The 20,796-nt window shown below is 36.9% G+C and overlaps 3 protein-coding genes across 3 annotated transcripts; all 3 read right to left on the minus strand.

Annotated features, from left to right (window-relative positions):
• Nucleotides 1–9,798: 9,798 nt before the first annotated feature.
• LOC148553896 (uncharacterized) lies at nt 9,799–13,267 on the minus strand. Its single transcript, XM_088494130.1, has 3 exons — nt 12,688–13,267; nt 12,550–12,556; nt 9,799–9,844 (listed from the first exon to the last, which is right to left on the minus strand). The coding sequence occupies exons 1-3, from the start codon at nt 13,265–13,267 to the stop codon at nt 9,799–9,801; spliced, it is 633 nt and encodes a 210-aa protein (XP_088350256.1).
• On the minus strand, nt 10,324–12,058 carry LOC110265115 (uncharacterized). The gene is made up of 3 exons (XM_021107902.2): nt 11,558–12,058; nt 10,853–11,447; nt 10,324–10,778 (listed from the first exon to the last, which is right to left on the minus strand). The coding sequence occupies exons 1-3, from the start codon at nt 12,056–12,058 to the stop codon at nt 10,324–10,326; spliced, it is 1,551 nt and encodes a 516-aa protein (XP_020963561.2).
• A 6,440-nt stretch (nt 13,268–19,707) lies between the features above and the next one.
• Nucleotides 19,708–20,325, minus strand: LOC110264696 (uncharacterized). Its single transcript, XM_021106759.2, has 3 exons — nt 20,058–20,325; nt 19,904–19,986; nt 19,708–19,791 (listed from the first exon to the last, which is right to left on the minus strand). Exons 1-3 carry the CDS (start codon nt 20,323–20,325, stop codon nt 19,708–19,710), a joined length of 435 nt encoding a protein of 144 aa, XP_020962418.1.
• Nucleotides 20,326–20,796: the final 471 nt, after the last annotated feature.

Raw genomic sequence — 20,796 nt, forward strand, 5'->3', positions numbered from 1 at the left:
GATTTTAACTATTTAATAAAAGATTAATTAAATAATAATAATAAAAAATGAGAAGTCAAAATAAATAATCCTAACCTTAATCATTCTCAAAATTAACTTTTTTGCTACTATATTTTTTTACTTTCTTCCAGTTTCTTATTTTTCTATTTTTTTTATTTTTTAATTTCTTTTGATTTAATTAAAAGTTTATTTTTATCTTTTTGTAATTTTTCTTTTATTAAATTATATTACATTTGTTTTGTAATTATACTCTTGCGTAATATTTTTATTTTTTGATTAATGGTTATTGTATAATAAAATTTTATTAGTATATTTTTCTATGATTGGTTTACTGAGTTTTTATATTTATATTATACTTTTAATTTTTTGTGAAATTATAAAAAATAGGATAAATTATTTTTTTACTAATATTTATGTTTTTTTAAATATTTCTAATGTTTAATTTTATTTAATTTTTCTAACATTTTTTATTCATTCAATTTTGTTCTTACACGTTTTTAATTTCTATCAAAACTATCCCTATAAGCTTTTAATTTATTCCTAACATTTTATATAAGTTGACGTTTAGGGGTAATTTTGACATAAATCGAAAATATTAGGGACAAAATTGAATGCAACTAAACGTTAGGTGTATTTTTAAAAAAGTTGCAAATATTAAGAACAAAAAATACACTTTACCCTAAAAATTATTGTTTTTATTGTGTATGATTTGCCCCCACTAACAAAATTTTCTGGATCCGTCACTGTTTACAATCATAGCACAAAATTAGGAAGAAAAATGTAAAACATGCGAATTCTATGAATAAGTGTGAGAATAATGGATAAAATCCACTCAATTCAGTACAAAATAAACTGTAAAATAGCGGTTTATCAGAGGCAGCGATGCTACTTGTTCCAGCGGCAACGCTGTTGGTGGGGCACTGACGACAGCACTTACTCTGCCGCCTCAGCAAGGGGACCACGACGACGACAAAGATTACCGAGATCTGTAGGGTTTAGGATTTTATGTATTTTTGTTTGTCTGCTTCATTGTATTCTAAATTTGTGATATTTTATTTTATTCAGATGATTTATTTTTTAATAAAATAATTTGTTGATTTCTGGCAACTTTAAATTTTTGTAACAATTTTATTAATTAGAATCTACTAATCGTGGCTTAATTGTGCAAAAAAATTAAAAAAATAAAATTAACATTATCGTAAGATTTACCATCGGATAAATCCGATGGTAACTTGGCGCCTAAACACGTGGAACAGCGTCAAAGTTACCATCAGATATATCCGATGGTAACCATCAACACAATCTTGCCAAATTCATTAGAAAGACCAATGGAAAAGCCGCCGATAATTAGCGTCGGACAAAATAAATCTGCCGGTAAGCAGTTTTTGGCAACGTTTATACCGTCAATCTAGGGACAACGGTAAGTCCGACGGTAATCATTTTAGCAGCGGATTTATTTGAAGAATTCGACAGAACTAAGCATTTTTCTTATAGTGAAATCTGGCATAAAACTTAAACAACTTAACATGTTTAGAGATAGAAAATCAACCTTAATGCTACACGAACAAGCCACGTATATAAATAGCACGAACAATCCACAATAAAACTATACGACATTCAAACAAAAAAAATTCTAAAATAAAAATAAAGTTAGTAAAAGCTAAAAATTAATAACATTGTAAAAAACTCTAACTAAACACTAATTACTCTAGTAGTTACTCTAAATTTCTATAAACCCTACTTAAACCCTAATCACTCTAATTATTTTAACAATAAACCATAAATCAACCTTAATTACTCTAAAATAATTTAAATCATAAATTCTATAAAAAATCAACATAATTTAACAAATTAATATACACAATTAAACTTTAACTACTCTATACTAATTTAATTAACCTATATTAAACTAACATATTAATTTAATGTACAAATTAAACTGACAAATAACAAATCAAACTAACAAATTAAACTAACTTGTAGGTAAAAAATACGCAAATTTCAGATGATACACTGCCATTGCCATAGCAAAAAAGTGGAGGAGAACGGGAGGTTAGGATTTTGAAAAAAATAAAAAAATATAGCAGAAGAACAAACCTGATAATGGAGAGTGAGGGGACAACGATGAAAGTGTGGTGCAGTGATGGCGACGAGACTCTGCGGTGGTAGCAGCGGTGGTTGAATTGAAGCAGCGATAGAAGGAGAAAGAAGATGACCAGCACCACAACGGTGAAGAAGGGGACAATGGCGATGGTAGAGCTTATTGATAGCGGAAATTGTGAAACGTGCGCAGAGGTGATGAGCTTTCATCAATCTCTGTTGAGTGAGTTTCAGAGAGAAGGCATGAATGGAGATGAGAAGTTGAAGAATCAGAAAGAAAGAAAGAGGAGGAGCGAAGAACTGAGATGAAGAGAGAGAGAATGGAAAGAGGATTCATGAATGTGAAATTGGGGAAAATGAATTAAGCAAGGAAAAATAACCTCTGCAGTTAGTTACATTGTATGAATATATATACATGTCCAGCCAATTAACAATTCCCTCAACTAACTTAATCAACTTGTCAAAATGTCTAAAAGCTAACTAACTAATTACTTTAGTTACCAACTAATGCATGTACATGCTAACCAATTAAATCAGTAAGTTCCTAACTAACTTGAATGTATGCTGAATGAGTGAATCAAGTCACACCCCTCGCAATCTAGGGGTGTGAAGATCGAGCAATCCTAGCTTGGACAGATTTTCAGAGAAGGGCCCTGGCGCTAATGGTTTGGTCAGAAAATCAGCCAGCTGGTCTGAGGATGACACTGGCAGTAAATAGATCAACTCAGCTTTAAGCTTTTCGCGAGTGATATGACAGTCGGCTTCAATATGCTTAGTGCATTCATGGAAGATCGGATTTGCAGCAATGTGGATGGCAGATTGCTTATCACAGAAGACAGTGATGGGTGATGTCAGAGGCATGCCAAGATCCTGGAAGACGAAGGAGAGCCACTGTGCTTCACAAGTGGCATTGGCCAAAGCGCGAGTGAGCGATCTCCATACCCAAAAAATATTTCAAGTCACCAATGTCTTTGATCTTGAATTTATCATGAAGAATACCCTTGATGCGGCTAATTTCTGAGATGTCATCACCGGTGAGAACCAGATCATCAACATAAACCAAAATGACTGTGATGCCAGAGCTAGAAATGCGAGTAAAAAGTGAATGATCTGAGATGGACTTCTTATAACCTGAATCAATGAGCGTGGCAGCGAGCTTCAAGATCCACTGGTGACTTGCTAGACGTAATCCATAGAGGGATTTCTGCAATCGACAAAACATCCCTGGTTGCTCTTGTCGGCCCGGAGGAAGCTTCATACAAACTTCTTCATTCAAGTCACCATGCAAAAAAGCTGTGTTGACATCAAGTTGCTTGAGATGCCAATGTTTGGCTGCTGCAATAGCAAGGACAAGCCTGAGAGTGGTCATGCGAACTACCGGACTGAAGGTGTCAATGAAGTCAACCCCTTCAATTTGGGTGAACCCCTTTGCGACCAACCTGGCCTTTCTTCTCTCTATGGTCCCATCTGCATGAAACTTAGTTAGAAAGACCCATTTACAACCGATGGCTCTCTTGCCAAGTGGAAGTTTGCTAATTCTTCAAGTGTTGTTTAACTTCAAAGCCTCCAACTCACTTTGAATTGCCTCTCTCCAACAAGAATGGGCAGCAGCCTCCTCATAAGTACGAGGATCGGGATTGGAAGAAGTGGACAAACAAAAGGATTTGTAATTGTAATTGAGCTTATTATATGATAAGTAGTTAGAAATTGGATACTTTTGAGTAGAGGGAGGAACTAAACCCGTGACGGCTAACATACAATGATAGTTCTGGAGGTATGATGGAGGTTTCCTAACTCTAAAGGGCCTGCTAGATGCAGATGCAGGAATGGCAATTGATGCAGAATTATCTAAATGAATGTGAGAATCAATAACATACTGTGTGGGTTGAGATGTGCTTGAGAAATTCTCAACCAAAGGAGGTGCAGATGAATGATTAACGGGATGTTGAGCTGCCATGATGGGAGCATTAGAACACATATCAATGGAATGCATGGGATGGATGGAATTAAAAGTAGTGTAATCAAAAGGATTTGCGTCAGCAAATGATAGATGATCCTGATTTATGGCCTGAGTGGCAGCAGACGACTCAGCAGGAGTGTTAAAATCAGGAGAGATGGCATGTATAGGGTAAGGAAAGTGATTTTCGTAGAAAATTACATTCCGAGAAATGAATGTGTCTCTTGTGTGAATGTCAAATAGAAGGTAACCCTTGGTACCATCTTTGAATTCCAGAAAAACACATTTTCTAGATCGGGAATCCAGTTTGGTTCTGCCCTGTGTGAGGGTGCTAGCAAAGGCTAAGCAGCCAAATATTTTCAGATTAGCGAGATCAGGTAAGCGTTAAAAACGATTTGATAGGGACTGCAATTGTTCAACAAACTACTTGGAACCCGATTGATTAGGTGAACAGCATGAGCTATGGCGAATTGCCAAAAAAGTTTGGTAGTTTTGAATGAAACAGCAAAACTCTAGCTACACCCAGAATGTGTTGATGCTTGCGCTCAACAATTCCATTATGTTGTGGGGTTTTGACACAAGTAGTTTGGTGAATAATTCCACTCTTGGCAAAGTATTCTCTGAGTAAAAATTCAGGTCCATTATCAGTTCGGATGCACTTGATTTGTGCATTGAACTGAACTTTGGCAAATTGCACAAAATTTTGTAAAAGAGTTGATGCTTCAGATTTCATTTTCATAAAACAAGTCCAGGTGTATCGACTTTTGTCATCAACAACAGTTAAGAAGTATTTGTGACCTGAACTTGAAGGGACTGAGAGCGGTCCCCAAATGTCCATGTGTATAAGATCAAAACAATTTTCTGATTCACTGAAGCTATTTGAAAATGGCAATTTCTTTTGTTTCGCCATATGGCATGCATCACAAGGACTAATAGAGTTTGAATTCTTTTTGCAACAAATGTATGAAAAATCTTTCTGCATCATTACAATTTTATTCAAAGGTAAATGACCTAATCTAAGGTGCTACAGTTGCTCATCAGCAATGGGCAATGCATTTGAATGCTTATTATGAACTAATGTATTCAAGGTATGTGATGGTAATGTTGCAGAATCTAAATTGCTAGAATGCCTTACAGGACTTCTCATTGTATATAATCCATCTGCACATTTAGCTACACCAATCATCCTCAATGTAGCTCGATCCTGGATTTCACATCGTTCATCATCAATAAGCAATTTGCATTTTGAAAATTTGGTTAGTTTTGATACCGAAATCAATTTGAAATCAAATGTTGAAATGAAGAGCACATTAGTTAAAATCAGATTGTTAGAGAACATGACGGAGCCAACAATGCTACTTGTTGTTGAGCTGCCATTAGGCAATTTAACAATCAGTAGTTTTACTTTCTGATAGATAAAAAAATCATTTAGATTGAAAGAGACATGATCTGTAGCTCCAGTGTCAATGACCCAAAGAGAAGATTTTGGTCTAACTAGTGATAAAATCATTGCATTAAATTGTAATACATGGATTTTACCTTGACCTGAAATGAGTTCGGATGGGTTCTGATCCTGCTGTACATTGTGAGAAATCTAATGAGCTCCTTATCCTTTGAGAAGTGTTATCAAAGCTTGCCTTTGACTAGCAGTTAATTCAACACTTGTGGTTTCACTCTCTTCCAATTGACTAACAGAGTGGTTGCTGCCACTGATTTCACCACTTTTCTCTTCAGTAGCTGTGAAATTTATGTTTGTTTTTTACTTCTGTTTCAGGTGCGGAGGCAAGCCATGTTTCTTGTAGCAGGTATCCATAATGTGCCTCATTCTGCCACAATAAGTACACTGCATTTTGGATCCTCTGCCTCTACCTCTAGTATTTGCTCTTCCACCTCGATTTTCTTCTCTTCCTTTACCTCTTCCAGAACCATCCACATAGTTGATTTTTGCATTTTAAAGCAGAGCTTTGTAATCACTAGGATCCACAATCACGAACTGCCTTTCTTGTTGTGTAAGCAACGAGAATGCAGTGTTCACATCTGGCAGAGGATTCATCAGCATGATGTTTGATCTTACATTCGAGTATTGTTCATTCAGTCCTCGTAAGAGTCGCACAGTGTAACTCTCATCTCTATATTCCCCCATTTTGGCCAGGCCACATTCGCACGTCTCGGAGCACATGACACAATCAGGAACTGGCCTGAAGCCACTAAGTTGCTCCCATATTGATTTCAACTTGGTGAAATATGTTATTACAGTGAGTTCCCCTTGTTTCATTTGATACATTTCTTCTTCTAACTCAGCCACTCTAAATCTATCCCCCCTGGCAATATCTGTGCTTAAGGTCCTTCCATAAATCCAAAGCAACATTATTCCATATCACACTCGCAGAAATTTCAGCACTAAGTGAATAATTTATCCACGAAATCACTAAAGTGTTACATCTCTCCCAAGATTCATACAATGCATCATCCGGTTCTGGTTTTCTAATTGATCCATCTATAAACTGCAATTTATTTTTCAATTTCAACGCTAACAGCATCTCTCTACTCTAACTATGGTAATTGCTGGCATTCAAAGTAACCGAGATCAAAGGCATTCTAAGACTCTCACCTGGATGTATGAAATACGGACTCACGGGATCAGTAATCGGACTCACAACAGATCTTGAGATCCGAGCTTGCAGCGTAGAGAGTTGATTCAGTAGATTCGCGAGTTGATGAACATCCATCGATCCAGGCAGCAGTGGATTTGAGGATCTATCAGTTGGATCTCGGCCGGCGTCAGTTATTGTTCACCGCGATTTCCAACTTTCGATCGAGATCAAAAACGTCGGGAGATTAAAGACAAGGAATGTTGGAGAATTGATTCAGAGATTCATCGATGAACTCGCAGAGGCGAATTCAGAACTTTCTCTCCTAAACTCGTTGATCGAAAACTATCACCTCATCCACGCTCACCGCACCATGTGAAACGTGCACAGAGGTGATGAGCTCTCATCAATCTCTGTTGAGTGAGTTCCAGAGAGAAGGCATGAATGGAGATGAGAAGGTAAAGAATCAGAAAGAAAGAGAGAGGAGGAGCGAAGAACTGAGATGAAGAGAGAGAGAGAATGGAAAGAGGGTTCTTGAATGTGAAATTGGAGAAAAATGAATTAAGCAAGGAAAAAGAACCTCTGCAGTTAGTTACATTGTGTGAATATACATGTCCAGCCAATTAACAATTCCCTCAACTAACTTAATCAACTTGTCAAAAATGTCTAAGAGCTAACTAACTAATTACTTTAGTTACCAACTAATGCATGTACATGCTAACCAATTAAATCAGTAAGTTTTTAACTAAGTTGAATGTATGCTGAATGAGTGAATCAAGTCACAGCAATGGAGGCTAACGATGGGAGAAGAGATAGAAGAGAGAAGAGAGAGTGATGATGCAAACATGAGAAGAGATTCGAATTAGGCTTTAGATCACATTTATCGTCGAATTTTTTAATAATAAATCTGATAGTAAATTCGACAATTTTCAGCAAATTTTTACAGTGTTAATATTACTTAAATATAAATACAAAAAGTTAAATTTTATAAATTATTTTATATGAAAGATTGTTGCGTGGTTAATGTTTTTTTTTCTTAAATTTGAATCGATATTAACGAAACCTCTCTTAACGTAATGCAATGGTTCATGATTTTTTCGGGAGGAATGATAGGGTGCCAGCAATTTTTGTGATTTGTAGCCATCAAATAGCTATCAATGATGGTTTTAATGGTGTGAGATTGGTGTAAAATTTTATCTAATAACTCACTTTTCTTTATTGGTTACATACTAACCAAAATTTAACAAAATTGCTGGGACTTTTCATTTTTTCGGAAGAAAAGGAGTGAACACCCAACCCGGTCCCTGTCCTTTTACTCGATGGACATCACGGCCCTTGTCCAAAAAAAAGAGACATATCGGTCCCTATCCCATACTTTTGTGGGACTTCCCGGTCCTTCCGTCATCTCCCCTGACCAAAACAGACAAAACTTGCCTATGTGTCAGTTAACGTTGCTGAGTTGGAGGTTAATAGTCTGTTAAGTTCCACGTGGCCATTGAGTAATGGACAGGGGTCGATTTGTCCCCCTTTGGTGACCTAAAACTACGTCGTTTTAGTGGTCATTAACGTTGCTATTAGGGAATGGTAAGGGGTCGTTTTGTCCCACTCTAGAAACCAAAAACGAGGTCGTTTTTAGTCTTCACTGAAACACAATGGTTTGAAATTGATTCGACATTGCTAATCTCTCACTCTTCTCCCAACCCAAATACGAACCCTAGGAGACCATGATTGGTAATGGAGAGCGTTGTTCATCATCAAACCCACGAAGCAGAGACGATGTAGGCTGGGGCCTAAATTCTGGTGGGAGTGCTGGAGCTCCGAGGAAGAAGAAATGGGTTGCCCCAATTTGTTATTGTGGTTCTCATGCAATATTGTTCATGTCAGGGACGGTGAAGAATCCAGACAGATTATTCTTTCGCTGCCCAAAATTCAAGGTAGTTTTTGAGGGTTTAGCTAATTTTTTGTTTTTAATTTCTATTCCATAGATGATAACAAATGTTAAACTTTTTTGTAGACTGGAAAATGGCATTGCAACTTCTTTGCATGGCTAGATGATTATGTATCTTCATGTGGTGAGGATGGTAACATGGCTGTGTCATTTGGTGCATCAAAGCAGAAGCAGAATCGATTGGAAGGCCATGGTTATGTGTTGGATAACAAAGTTAATGAGTTGGAGGAAAGATTAATTGGTTTGGAGGATCAGTTAGATTACTACAAACTGAAAATGGGTGAAAGTAGATGTATTAGGTATGGGTTTAATTTGTTAGCATTTCTGGGTGGGGTTGTAATTGCAAGCTTGTTTAGAACAAGTGTGTAAGAATTTCATAGCTGAATTTTGTTATTTCACTAAGTTGAGTTGTGAACAACACTTTTGATGATGAATGAAGCAGGGATTATTGTGTTGAATTTGTAAAATTTGAACCATGGCCTGTGATGAATGTTAAATCTCATCCCTATATTGATAGATAATGGCATATATGTCATGACATAAATTTAACAAATATGCATCCTAGCTAAGTAGAACTAAGTATCTACAGTCAAAGAAAGATCCATGTTAATATATTGATAATTAAGGAACAATATAGTTGTTGAAACAACTTAACACATAAGATGCTATACAAAATATGGGCAGCAACATGGCCCTGAGTTAGATAACCAAAATATAGGGATCTCAACCAAAAGCCCTATGCCTAAAACCAGTAGTAGTAAGTAGCAAAATATAGAAATTTTTTTGAAGCAAAACATGTGTCCTAAAGGCTTGTAGCCAAGATACAAAACAGCAACAAAAAGTACTCCAAGTTCACATCTTCTTAGGTGGCCTAAGTCCTGGACGCCTGAGCCCGGGAGTGGGTACAAATTTGAAAATCCTTGAAGCAGTTCCCAAGCTTGCAGCAGCCATTGTTTCTGCTGATATTGCACCACCTCCACTTGTTGGAGTTGTCGAAGGAGTTATTGGACCATGAGTAGGATTTGCCGAAGCATGGGACGTAAGTGCTGGACCTTGTCCTAGTTGAGATTTGAACCAGAGTGTAGGCCTTGGTGCTGGTGGGGGTGTGGGCATGAAACTTGACATGTTGGGTGTTGGTGGAGGTGGGGGCCTGATAACAAGGTTCTTTAACCTTAGGGTTGGATTGGATTGAGTTGTGAAGACTACATCAGATGACCCTTGTTGAATGTTGGTTGGATTTGTAGCATGCTGGACCTACAAAGAATTTTTGTTATAGTCCCAGATAATTTATGAAAGCAAAGGTAATTAGCTTTAAAGTATTAACAAGATAACTTTACCTCCTCTGATTGTGGTGCATTTTGTGACAAAGGAATCTCTTGAGGTGTACCTTCTGGAGCTACAGCAGTTGTTTTTTTCTCTCCTTTTGGTAGTTTCTTCTTATCTTTCTTAGCTTTTTCCTAACAATGATAACAACAGCACGAACAAGAGTTAAATACATATAACAAAGGCTATTCAACTAGGACAAAACTAACGAAACAACCTTATGGTTCACACCAACTCCAGCCACATTAGTGGCCTCATTGCAGTTTCCATGTCCTCCTTCCTGCTATCATATACAACAAATGAACATTACCAAATTTTTTTTTAGCCAACTAAACCCCCGACTAAAATAAATTGAGACAGTTAAACCCCTAACCACTTAACTTTAAAGACAAATCGATCCCTACTTAGTTCCATACCTGCAGATTGGTTGTGTTCTTAGAGACATCAGCTCTAACTGAGTTAGACTTCTTCTTCGCTCCATTTGCCCTCCTTTCTTTTTTGGTCATTGGTTTCCAGTTTGGATCCATTGCAGGATTGGTGCATGTTTTATAGTAGTGTCCTTTCTGGCCACATTTGTTACAAGTGACTTCAAATGTTTTCTTTGCCTTGTTGGGATTTATCTCAGTTTCCACTGGATCGATTCTTCTCTTTACCTTTGGTCGATGTGCTGGTCGTTTAATTGGTGGAGGCAATGGCCTTGGGGCATCAGTGGGCTCCCAATACTCCTCACTATTTACAGGCTTCATTGTGTGGGCGTAAGTAGCTCTGATTGAGTCCATTGTTAGCCACGTGTGCACAAAGTCTTCAGGGTTCACACCAATTTTGTACATCGCTGCTACTGCATGTCTACAAGGCATGCCTGAAAATAGTACTCAGTTAGATGCATATTAAGATAAAGTCACAAATATATTTTAACACTAACCATGACCATACCAGTTAACTGCCAAACGTTGCAGGTGCAGGTCCTTTGTGCAAGGTTAACCCCAACCTTGTGTCCTTGCCTATGAACCTCAAAGAGGACTCTATCACTATCACCTGCCCAAATAGCTCTCCACTTACTTGCTTTAGGCTTGATGAATTCTTCCAACCTTTTGTGCTGAACTGGGGCTAGTTTTCCAGTATGATTTTCTAATTTCTTCTTGTGTAGGGCCATCTTCCTCATGACATAACACCTCAGATCATCTATCATTGTTAGTATGGGTCTTCCTCTATACTCAACTATTTTCGCGTTCCACACCTCGCACATATTGTTTGTGATGTTGTCTACTTTCGGTCCATGGCTGAAATAAGCTTTTGCCCACACAGCTGGATCAAACCTTTGTAGGTATTCCCATGCTCCCTGATTGATATTTTTCAGTTTCTCCATTGAGGCTTTAAATTTCTGGATAGTTGTCTGCCTAGCACATTCCCATACAAGCTGCTTTGTCTGCTGATCCTTGAAGTGTTTGATAAAGTTCTTCCAAATGTGAAGTACACAATTCCTATGATGTGCGTTAGGCATGACCTCCTTCATTGCCAACTCCAGCCCCTGTTCTCAATACAGTCCAATCCAATTCATACTCAAAAACTGGAAGTTCTAACAACGAATCTAAGTCAATAAAAGTACATATAAATGAAAATTAAGTCAATAAATATTACCTTTTGTTGATCTGAGATAAAGTTCCACCCATGTTGCCCAACAGCTCCCAAGTCTTCAGCCAACAGAGTCAGGAACCACTTCCAAGTGTCCTTGCACTCATTCGGTACCACTGCAAAAGCCACCACATAAAAGTGGTTGTTGGCATCTTGACCCACTGCACTTAACAGTTGTCCACCATAATACCCTTTTAAAAAGCATCCGTCTAATCCAATTAAAGGCCTACACCCCTCTTTGAACCCCTTCTTACAGGCTTCCATGCATATGTACAACCGATCAAACAGAGGGAGAGATTCAGGCTGAGGAATAACCTCCATCAGTGCTGTTGAACCAGGGTTACTTCTATGTAACTCCATCAGGTAATCCCGAATTTTCCCATACTGAGCTCTCTCATTGCCTAATACAACCTCCCGTGCAGCTTTCAATGCCCTGCTAATCATCTTTGTACTAACATGGACATTGTATTCCTCAACCATGTGTTCCATAGCCTGTTTCGGCTTCATATCAGACTATGTTAGAAGCCTCTTAACCAATTTGGATGTAACCCAGGCCCTGTCAGCTAAGTTGCTTCCAAAGTCCCTTCCACAGTTATGCTCATTAAATAGAGTTTTCACTTGATAGCACCTATTGGCACTATTCCAAGAAGTCAATATCAACCACGGACAAGATTCTCCAGCACATGCAGCCCTTACTCTTTGCTTCTCATTCTTAATGTATATAACATCCTTACCTTCATAAACAAAATAGTCTTTCAGAGCTTGTTTGAATACATCCATTGTAGGAAACATCTGTCCAACCTTAAACTCCACTTCACCATACTCAGTGTCTTCATTATATGAGTCAAATGCTGTCCTCCCCTCATCATCACTAGAAATTGGACTGTTGAAGGCTTCACTTTCGTATTCATAGGGCCTTTCATAGTCACTATCATTTTCTAAATTATTTGGGTCAATGTTGGATCCATAATGTAGCCCACCATCTACAGGGTCACTACTTTGATCCTTACTTGGGCCTGCATCAGCTGCATGAGGCCCACTTTTATCCTTGCTCCCACCATTAGACTTTCCATCCTTCAAGATATGCTTTCTCCTCACACCAGAATACTTCCTTGAGGCCACCCTCTTAGCACTACTAGGGGATATGTCTTTGTCATTACCTTTCTTCTTGTTTTGTGTTACTACTTTTTTTGGAGTAGACTTCTTATCTGTCTTCTTCTTAAGCACTCTCTCATCAGAACTAGTGTCAGAGTCCTCCTCATAACCAGCTGGAGGTGGTTTCCATGCCTCATCCTCGGCACTTTCATATCCGTCATCACAACTTGATGAAGAATCACTCAAACCAACATTTTCACCTGCCAAGCCATCACCTACCACCTCTGGCATATCTATAGGATGGTCAAAATAAATGTAAAACTCCTCACTGTTCCTGTTCTTGAGTTTGTTCTCCCTCATCTCATTAATCTCATGATCACCCTTAATGGGATGAAGCCCAGCTTCCATGTCAGAGGCCAATATGTCATACCAATACATCTCCTTATACTCAACATAACCCAACTCTTTAAATAAAACAACCAAATCGAAAAAATTCACATAATCCAAATCCATTGGTGGGAACCTCTTCACTTTACCATCCACATAACTCATATATCCCCCACTGTCTCTCACAAACTTCCCCTCGTGATGAAACACGGGAACAGCAAAATATTCAGACATTTGTAGTATAACATAATACATACATTAAAGCAGAAACTAGCATACAAATTAAATTTGACTCCATTTCAATTTCACTTTTAAATTAGAAACCCTAATTCATTTTCTAACTCCACTGACATTGTTTACTATTTCTATTCTTCCTGGACCACAGAAACAATGTACATGCCAAAGTATGGGGGACTTACTGAAAATGACAACACACATTTGAAAAGGCAATGGAAGGATCACACTAACCTGGCACGTCGCAAACGCCGTGCAATCTCCGTCCAAGCTTCAATCAAGCGCCATCAACACCAATATGTGGAGGTCAGTCAGCAACTTTGTCAGCAACACTGTCAGCACGTCGCTCCAACTTCAACAGGTCAATGATCACTACAAGGGGATGACTCTTGCTCTACTAGGGTTTTCTGGTAATTATCAGAGCAACACAATGGGCTTATATGGAAACCCCAACATCACGTTCCCTTATTCAATCAAAACGCAACGTTAATGACCACTAAAACGACGTAGTTTTAGGTCACCAAAGGGAGACAAATCGACCCCTGTCCATTACTCAATGGCCACGTGGAACTTAACAGACTATTAACCTCCAACTCAGCAACGTTAACTGACACGTAGGCAAGTTTCGTCTGTTTTGGTCAGGGGAGATGACGGAAGGACCGGGAAGTCTCACAAAAGTATGGGATAGGGACCGATATGTCTCTTTTTTTTGGACAAGGGCCGTGATGTCCATCGAGTAAAAGGACAGGGACCGGGTTGGGTGTTCACTCGAAGAAAAGCAAATTGGGAGATTTTAGAGCGGTAGCAGTATAAAAATTAAAGAGGGATCGAAGAGGGCACAATAAATGTGTATTTAATGTTACACTTCCTAGACACCCAAAAGAATGTTACACTTCCTAGTTCGTGACTATTATCCCTCTTGCTAGAACCTAGCTAGAACGTGTTCATCAATCAGCATACGGACTTTGGAAGCTAAGCAATTAAAGAAACCGCGTTATAGTGGGAAAAATGATGTCCCAAAAAGAAATTATTGTCATCCTAATAATTGTATGGATATACTTTTGGTGTGAAAATTTTCCAACCTTTGCTTTGTCGGTACGAAAGAATTTTGGATAAAATGGTAATAAAAATATTCACACGATGATATTATTTTTATATGAAAATAATATTATAAATTTTGAGATAATTAGTTAAATATATTTATTTAAATATATTAAATTATCTAATAATATATAACACTATTTTTATGTGAAAGTATTATCATGACAGTATATATTAAATGATAATAACATCATATAAGGTAGATCTATTTTTAAAGTTTTTCACACTCTATAAGACATAAATACGACATATGATATAATATGGATATATAAATATATAAATTTTAATTTTTTTAAGATATAAAAACATAGTATATATATATATATATATATATATATATATATATATATATATATATATATATATTAAAAAATTAAATTGTAATAATATTTTAATATTTTATTAATATTAAAATATAAATTAATTTTTTAACAGTTTTTACTATTGTTTAATTATATAAAATACTGTATTTTTATATGTAATAACATTATGGGAACATAAAAAAAAAGTTAAATCTACATTGGATCTCACTTGAATCGTCCCATCCATTATTTTTGGTTTTAGATCTTTCAAATTATTCCCGCAAGAGGTCCGGACCCATTTTTCTCGAGCACAAGTTTAGGTTCGGTCTCAATGGAAAAAGAAAAACGGAGCACCTAACAACGTATATTCACAGACTAAGAACTACGAGATCGCCCCTTTCATTCTGGGATAATGGCGGGATCGTACCATTCGAGCCTTTTTTTTTTCATGCATTTCCAGGGGTTTGGAAAAATTTGCAATAGGATTTTCCTAATCTTGGCATTGTTCGTCCAATGATCGTAGTCACGAGTACTATTTGCCGAACTTTAATATGATCAGATTTATAAGTAAGCATCTCTTGCAAAATATGAGCAACACTAAATCCTTCGAGAGCCCAATAAACCTCCATCTCACCTACACGCTATATCGATTATACCACAAAAGATTTATAGAATTAAACTATTTTTTCAAAAAGGTTGAAGCGGACAAAAATCTCCGTAGATTAAAAAAATCAAATAATAAAATTTTTAATTATTATTTTTATGTGAAAGAGTTTAATTTTTTACTAATAATTAGTTTTAATATTCGTTATCTAAAATTTGAAAGAATTTAATGTGTATACGTTTATATTTGATTAGGTGTTAAGTTTGTTATACAAATAGAAATAATTAATTTTTATACTTACTATTTAAAAATAATATTTTTTCTCTTTATGTATATAAAAATATAATTAGATAGTAGCATAAAAAAATTATATCGATAGTTATAAAGTTAACTCAAAATTTTTTTTTAAACAATTGTATTTCGATTCTAACTTTTAATCACAATATTAGTATTCTCTCTAAATTATATGTAATAAATACTTAAAGGAAGAGAAGTGAAAATATACATTAGAAAGAGAAACAATAAAAATTTAAAAATAAATAAAAAATATGCATATCATAATAATAATAATAATAATAATAATAATAATAATAATAATAATAATAATAATAAATTATTTGAATTCTATTATTTTGTTAATTTTATTTTTTGTATAACAGAAAGGTAGAGAAAAATAGAGAATGAGAGAAAAAAAAAAGAGAAAGATAAAGAAGAAGAATGAGTGAAGAAATTTGTTAATTTTAGAAGAAAAGATTTTGTTTTAATTGTAATAAAACAATATCTAGTAACACATTTTGATTTGTCAAATTAATTATATAAAATATAAAATATAAATTTTAAATTATATATAGAGTGGGAAGGGTATAGAGAAATAAAAAAATGGGAGAGAAGACAAGAGAATGTAAGAATGGAGTTTATTAATTTTAGAGAAAAATATTTTTTCTCAATTTTAATAATAGAGTGTCATGTGACATGTTTTGGTTATTAAATTAGCTAGTATTATATAATATATAATATATAATAGAGCTATATTTTAATTTAATTAAAATGCAATTAGAGAATATTATGTTGCACATTTTGATTATCAAATTTGTAATTAGTCATTGATAATAATATATAAAAGAGATAGAGTGGGTGAAGAAATGACAGAGATAGAGAAAGGGAGAGGGATGAAGGATGAGAAAACTTTTTAATTTTAGAGAGAAAGATTTGATTTCAATTGCAAATGAAAGAGTGACATATGACACATTTTGGTTGTAATTAAAATTAGTAATATATAATAGATATAATAAATTTAAAATATTTTTATTTTAATAAATAATAATATATATTATTTCTAAACTCATTTTAAGAATACACATTAAAAATAAGATTAGACATACTGACACATACGTGATGATATTTAAGTATATCCAAATATGTCAAAAAAATTATTTTTTATTAAAACACAATTAGACACTAAAAATATGCATGTCGAACAAGTATCGATAAATATCTTATTCAAGATATATCCAACATGTAACACCCTAACTACCAAAGTTCACACTTCCGGCTGCGCGACTCTGATAGCTCGGACATTACGACGACACTTATACTACTTAATACTAAAATATGAGCCTGTTTAAAACTTTAAACCACAATACCGCTCCCAAAAATACTTTCGTTCGATAACGTACCTCCATAAAAACCATTCAACTTACAACAACTCATAAGGAGTACATACATATATATAAGTATTATTACAAGCATTAACCAATACAATCCCTATCCCTCTTACAGAAATATATCAAGATAAAGACGAGGGTACAATAAATAATCTACATCAATACAGAACATTTCAATAACTAAATAAACTCTTCGTAACTTTTGCACCCATATCCTGAAAGGGGAAAAATGTAGGGGGTGAGAACATCATCCTCGAAAGGGTTCTCAGTAGAGGGTTTTTAGGAATTACTGTAATAGGATACGTGAAGATAACCGCACCAGTAATTCATAACCGTCTTATGCCTCTTTTCAAAAACAACGGTTTACAATGAAAGTAAAGTCGGAAATCTTTTCGGAAAGAAGAACCATTCAATTCTCAAAAACTCAAAGGCCTTTCAAAACGGTTTATCTATGCGGAACCAAAATAGCCTTTCATAATTTTATTCCAAACCAGAAACACAAAACCGAAATCAACCATCAGTTCATCTCTTTCCAACCACGGCCCTAGGCCCAAACAATCCAACCAACAACCAGTCACCACAATCCAACAGAGTCCCAGATGCAAACACAGATAGGAAGTTCAAGCACAAACAAACAGTTATTACAAGTAGAACAATTAGCAATTAATCACATAGGCAAACCAAGTATAATATGCACACCCAACCAATGTCACACAAATGCATATGATGCATGCCTGTCCCTAGTGGCTGATGATATCATCTGTCGGTTATAGAGCCAACCCGACAAGTCCTGGTAGCTAACCATTGGACTGTCCCTCTGTCGTGCATCCCCAACTCGAGTTATACTCATCATAAACTTGATCATAATCATGATCCATATCCATCACCCTCACTGGTGAATATTTATCCATCACCATCACTGGTGAATATTTATGGGGGCGAGCTCATCCGGGCCTTTCACAGTGCCCGGCCACACTTACGACATTGGGTTAACAGAGCTTCGAGTCTCAACCTAGAGCACATGGTGGCTAGCCATTGCTACTACCCAGGAAAACCCTCATCTCCAATAGTGGAAGTGCAAAAATCACAATTATCAATAATTCAGCATATACATGCATTCATTCTCATCCATGGATCAACATCCATCTCAGCCATCCGGCTTACGGTTCAGTCCAGAACCAGCCAATATTGATAATCACACACAGCCATTCCGGCTCACGGTTCAATCCAGAACCAGTCAATATTCATAATCATACATAGCCATTCCGGCTCATAATAAAACAGCACTCCCACCATTCAAAATCATCAGATTTATGAAATCGGCATTTAAGCCATAAATCATTTTCTCAATTCATTTCACTTTGAAATCAAGTTTCAACTCTTTTCAGCCTTGGCTTTAAAGATTTCATTTCTCAAATCATCTCAGGCTCATAAGCCACTTTTACTCAAGGTAAATTCCCCTTTTAAAACAATGCCACTCTCGGCATCCTTTTTCCAAAACTTCCATAATCATGGCAAGTTAAAAGCCTCTTTGAGATATTCAAAATCACCCATCCAACAATGGGATTTTATAACAAAAGTTTCTCGGCAGAGTCCTAAGTCTTTAGGGGAGAATAACATAACTCATTTTGCCAAATTCATTTAAAATCATTAAAACATTGGCTTTCCGATTTGAGTAATAAAATAGGATCTAAGCCAAACTGAGTCACATAATCATTTACTTCTTTCAAATCCGTTTCCTTTACTTAGGAAAAACCAACTTCAACCCCCATGATAAGTTCTAAAGCATTTCAACTGTTCAAGATTGTTTTAGTCTTGCAAAAATTCAGAATTCAAAGAGTACTTAAAACCTTTCTCAAAACATTTCAAAATATAACTTGTCAATAGACATTCAGGTTCTTTCAAAGCCATTGAAACTTCTTTAATTGAAACCCCCAAGTCAAATTCAAAGGCATAAACCCTTTTCTCGTTCAAACAGCTTTAAAACACAAGTTTCATCTAAATAACTTTCTCTTGAAAGAGATACAATTCCTTTCTTAAGAAGCAAGACTAAATTACAATTTCCCCTTTTACTAACTCATTTCAAAAGCATGAATCATCCTTTTCTTGATGATTCAAATAAAATAGTAGAAGTCTTTAACTAATCATTCTCCAAACAACATTTCAATAAAGACTCGGATTTTATAGAAATTTCGGCAGCACCTCCCCTAAAATTTGGACTTTGCCACCCGGTTCGGTTCCCAACTAAACCGTTTCACAATCTTTTTCAACAGCCCAAATTTCCAAAATCAGTCCAAAGCCAGCCAAAATCCAATAGTCATCTCAATTCCATATTTCAAGAAAACCGTTTCAACATCAAATCATTATCAGCCGAATAAACTCATTTCTAAAGCTTTTAAGAAACGGTTCAGTAACAATCATTTATCAAAAACCAGATCATTTAAAGCCAGCCAGGCTAAACTCAAGAGTGGATTCTATTTTTCACATCATCAAAATAATTGACTCAATTCAAACCAATCCTCAATGGATTAAACTCATTTCAAATCTTTAAAGAATCGACTTCAAACATTACGTTTCACAAGCCACACAACGATTTAGCCAAAACAACATCCATAGTCATTCGAGTCAATCAAATAATACATAAGGCAGATACAATCACCAAATACTCAATATCTCACATTAGTATCCATATGTAATAATTCCAATACATAAAACATAGTTTTTGGAAAGCGCCCCTACCTCAAAACGCAATTCCATAATCCAAATGTCTCACAGAGTCCTTTCCGCCTCAACCCGAACTGACGGCAACCAAAACCTCAGCTCCCAGTCACGTTCGCAATAACCATAGCAACACTAATCGCAACATACAATAATCAGGACTCGACCCCACATTATCAAAACTCATATTCATTAACCGAACACAACAGAATACTAACGCGAGGCTTTTCGAAACATAATTTCTTACCGGAATAACAACATGAAGCAGTTCTGATTTCGAACCGGCAGCAGCAACAGCTCCGGCGGTGGCCAGAAGCTCCGGTGGATTAACTATAGAAACCACGCAGCATTAAAACCTTCTCGAAATCCAAAAAGGCAGAAACCTCAATTAAAACCCTTACCGGAAGAGTTCTCCGGCGACGGCAGCGAGATTTTTCCGACGACAGAGGCTCGGCCCGAAGCTCCAGCGGTGGTCCGGGAAGTCATAGAACCACTCCCGGCGGTCAGAAACACAGAGGCGCAGCTCCATTCTCCGGCAGCGACACCTGCGGCAGTCTGAACCCTCTTTTGACTGTGGTTCAGCTTGCCATCACCAGCAACGGCGAGCTTGGATGGTGGCAATGGTGACGGCCGTTCCGACGGAGGCGGTGGTGTCCACGACGACGGCATAGCGGCGGCGCTGGTTCTCCCCAGCTCATCGAGGTTCAGGCCCGGTCTCTCCTCTCGTTTGGGCTCGACGGCGACACGGGCTTCAGGGAATGGCGATGGCGCGGTTACAGTGACGGCGGCAGCAGATCGGCTTGGACGAGCTTGTGGCAGGCGCGACGCCCTTCTCCTCGCGGTCGAGCTCCTTCGCGCGCGCCCCTCTCTCCCAGTGTCGTTCACTCACGGCGGACTAGGGAAGCAGAAACGGAGCTCCATCGTGCTTCTCGTTCGGAGATGGCAAGGGCGACGACGCGGTGACCCTGACGGCGACTGGGCGCAGCTCGCGGCTCCATGGGTGACAGCGAGGCCCGCCGGTGCTAGCCCGTGCCTCTCTTCCTCCCCTGCTTCCCTCTGCGTTCCCCTCCGATCTCTTCTTTCTTTGTTTTCTGTTTCTTTGTTTATGGAGAAGGGGGAAACCATGGGTGTTGCGTTCTA

The sequence above is a fragment of the Arachis ipaensis genome, chromosome B7 (genome assembly GCF_059453495.1).
Source record: "Arachis ipaensis isolate K30076 ecotype BB chromosome B7, ASM5945349v1, whole genome shotgun sequence".
In the NCBI taxonomy this organism is placed as follows: Eukaryota; Viridiplantae; Streptophyta; class Magnoliopsida; order Fabales; family Fabaceae; genus Arachis; species Arachis ipaensis.